Source organism: Triticum dicoccoides, unplaced genomic scaffold (assembly GCF_002162155.2).
Source record: "Triticum dicoccoides isolate Atlit2015 ecotype Zavitan unplaced genomic scaffold, WEW_v2.0 scaffold226459, whole genome shotgun sequence".
In the NCBI taxonomy this organism is placed as follows: domain Eukaryota; kingdom Viridiplantae; phylum Streptophyta; class Magnoliopsida; order Poales; family Poaceae; genus Triticum; species Triticum dicoccoides.
The window spans coordinates 1-1,825 of record NW_021244113.1 but is presented as its reverse complement, the minus strand read 5'-3'; the positions used below and the strand labels follow the sequence as shown (position 1 = coordinate 1,825).

General features: G+C 47.2%; 1 protein-coding gene across 1 annotated transcript; it reads right to left on the bottom strand.

The window, feature by feature from the left end:
• Positions 1-9: 9 nt before the first annotated feature.
• LOC119345333 (protein FAR1-RELATED SEQUENCE 5-like) lies at positions 10-1,522 on the bottom strand (the record flags this gene model as incomplete). Its single annotated transcript, XM_037615457.1, has 4 exons — positions 1,364-1,522; positions 1,183-1,261; positions 173-603; positions 10-77 (listed from the first exon to the last, which is right to left on the bottom strand). Coding segments are annotated over exons 1-4 (737 nt in total), but the record flags the coding sequence as incomplete, so codon positions are not given.
• Between the last annotated feature and the right edge of the window lie 303 nt (positions 1,523-1,825).

Below are 1,825 nucleotides of genomic sequence, written 5' to 3'. Positions count from 1 at the left end.
TGTTCAAACATCTTCCTCGTATATATCTTACTTGCATGCCTCTCGATTGCAATGTTTGCCCTCATGACAGCTCCTCCCTGAAAAGTACAGATCAGATATAAAATTGTCAACTTTATTGGATAGAATAATTAAAAAGTAAAAATATATCTAGTGGAAATTCTATTCATAGAACTCTGGTCCTTTTTTCTTCATAGCTCTCATCTGATTCCCTGTCAAATTGGAGCCTCATGTATTGCTTAATGAAGACATGCATTGGGCTTGATGGTGGCATGTACATTTTCAGCAGGTTGTTTGCACTCTCGCTTTGCTCGGTGCTCGTCATTTTTGCGCAGAAGGCACCTTTGAGGTATGGCTTCGCCCATTTTTGACGTATCTCGTACAGGTTCGTCATGTAGTTGTGGGACTTTAGATTATATTTCTCAACAAGTATACCCCACGCATTCTCAAATTCTTCCACACTTATCATGTGATTCACCACTTTGTGAAATTCTGCTCTGAACTCACATTTCCTAGTGTACAGTGCGCCAAGGTTCTCCTTTGCCTTCTTAAGAATGTGCCATTTGCACCGTCGGTGTACAGTCCCAGGGAGTTCGCTCTTGATTGCTACCTCGATTGTGTAAAACTAGAATATTGGGGCAACTGCTCGACACCCTTGGGGGGTGAGGCTATCTCATTATATATAAGTACCAAAGGGTACAAGTACAAGTACAACACGTATACACAAGTCTACGTATCCATATACAGTCTAACACCCTCCCTCAATCTTAACTATGGCCTGAAGTACAAACTAAGTTAAGATTGCGCCTGCAGCCTACAAACTGTGGTTGTGGAAGAGGCTTCGTGAAGATGTCAGCAAGTTGATCCTTTGATGATATGAACTTGATGCTAAGCAACTTCTGTGCAACACGCTCTCGAACAAAGTGATAGTCAACCTCAATATGTTTTGTTCGAGCATGAAACACTGGGTTAGATGATAAGTATGTAGCACCAATGTTATCACACCAAAGCACTGGAGAGTGAACTGAAGGAACTCGCAACTCCCTCAGCAAGGACTGAACCCAAATGATCTCAGCTGTCGCATCAGCAACTGCTTTGTACTCGGCTTCTGTGCTGCTGCGAGACTCTGTAGCCTGCTTGCGAGCATTCCAGGCAATCAAGTTGGGACCAAGAAACACTGCATACCCCCCATGGATCGCCGGTCATCAGGACTACCAGCCCAGTCAGCATCAGAGAAGGCCGAGATCTCATAAGACGGCGCACGCTGGAGAAGCAAACCATGAGATGCAGTGAGGCATATATATCGCAAAATGCGCTTCACAGCGGACCAATGGGATGTCGTGGGCGCATGAAGAAACTGACAGACACGATTGACTGCATAAGAGACATCTGGTCTGGTGATAGTAAGATACTGCAGGCCTCCAACAAGACTGCGGTACTCAGTGGCATCATCAGAGGAGAGAGGGTCACCATCAAAAGCAGACATCATACAGTTCCCGTGGCGGGAGAGGCGCCTCGCGCCCATGGACGTTCTCAATGAGATTGTCATAGTCATCATCGAGGCCATTGAGCACATGAGTGGTGAAGTCCTCATCTCCAAGGGGATGGCCAATGGAGGCCAGCGTGTCTGCAAGTCCTGACATCTTGTTGAAGTACTCCGTGATGGTGAGGCCTCCAAGCTTGGTCTCCCCCAACTCAGTGCGGATAGAGTGAGCACGCGCCTGAGACTGAGAGGCAAAACTGCTGTGAAGTGCAGACCAAGCCTCCCGGGATGTCGCGGCGAAGATGACAAGCGACGACACGCTCGGAGTCAGCGAGGACTGGATGG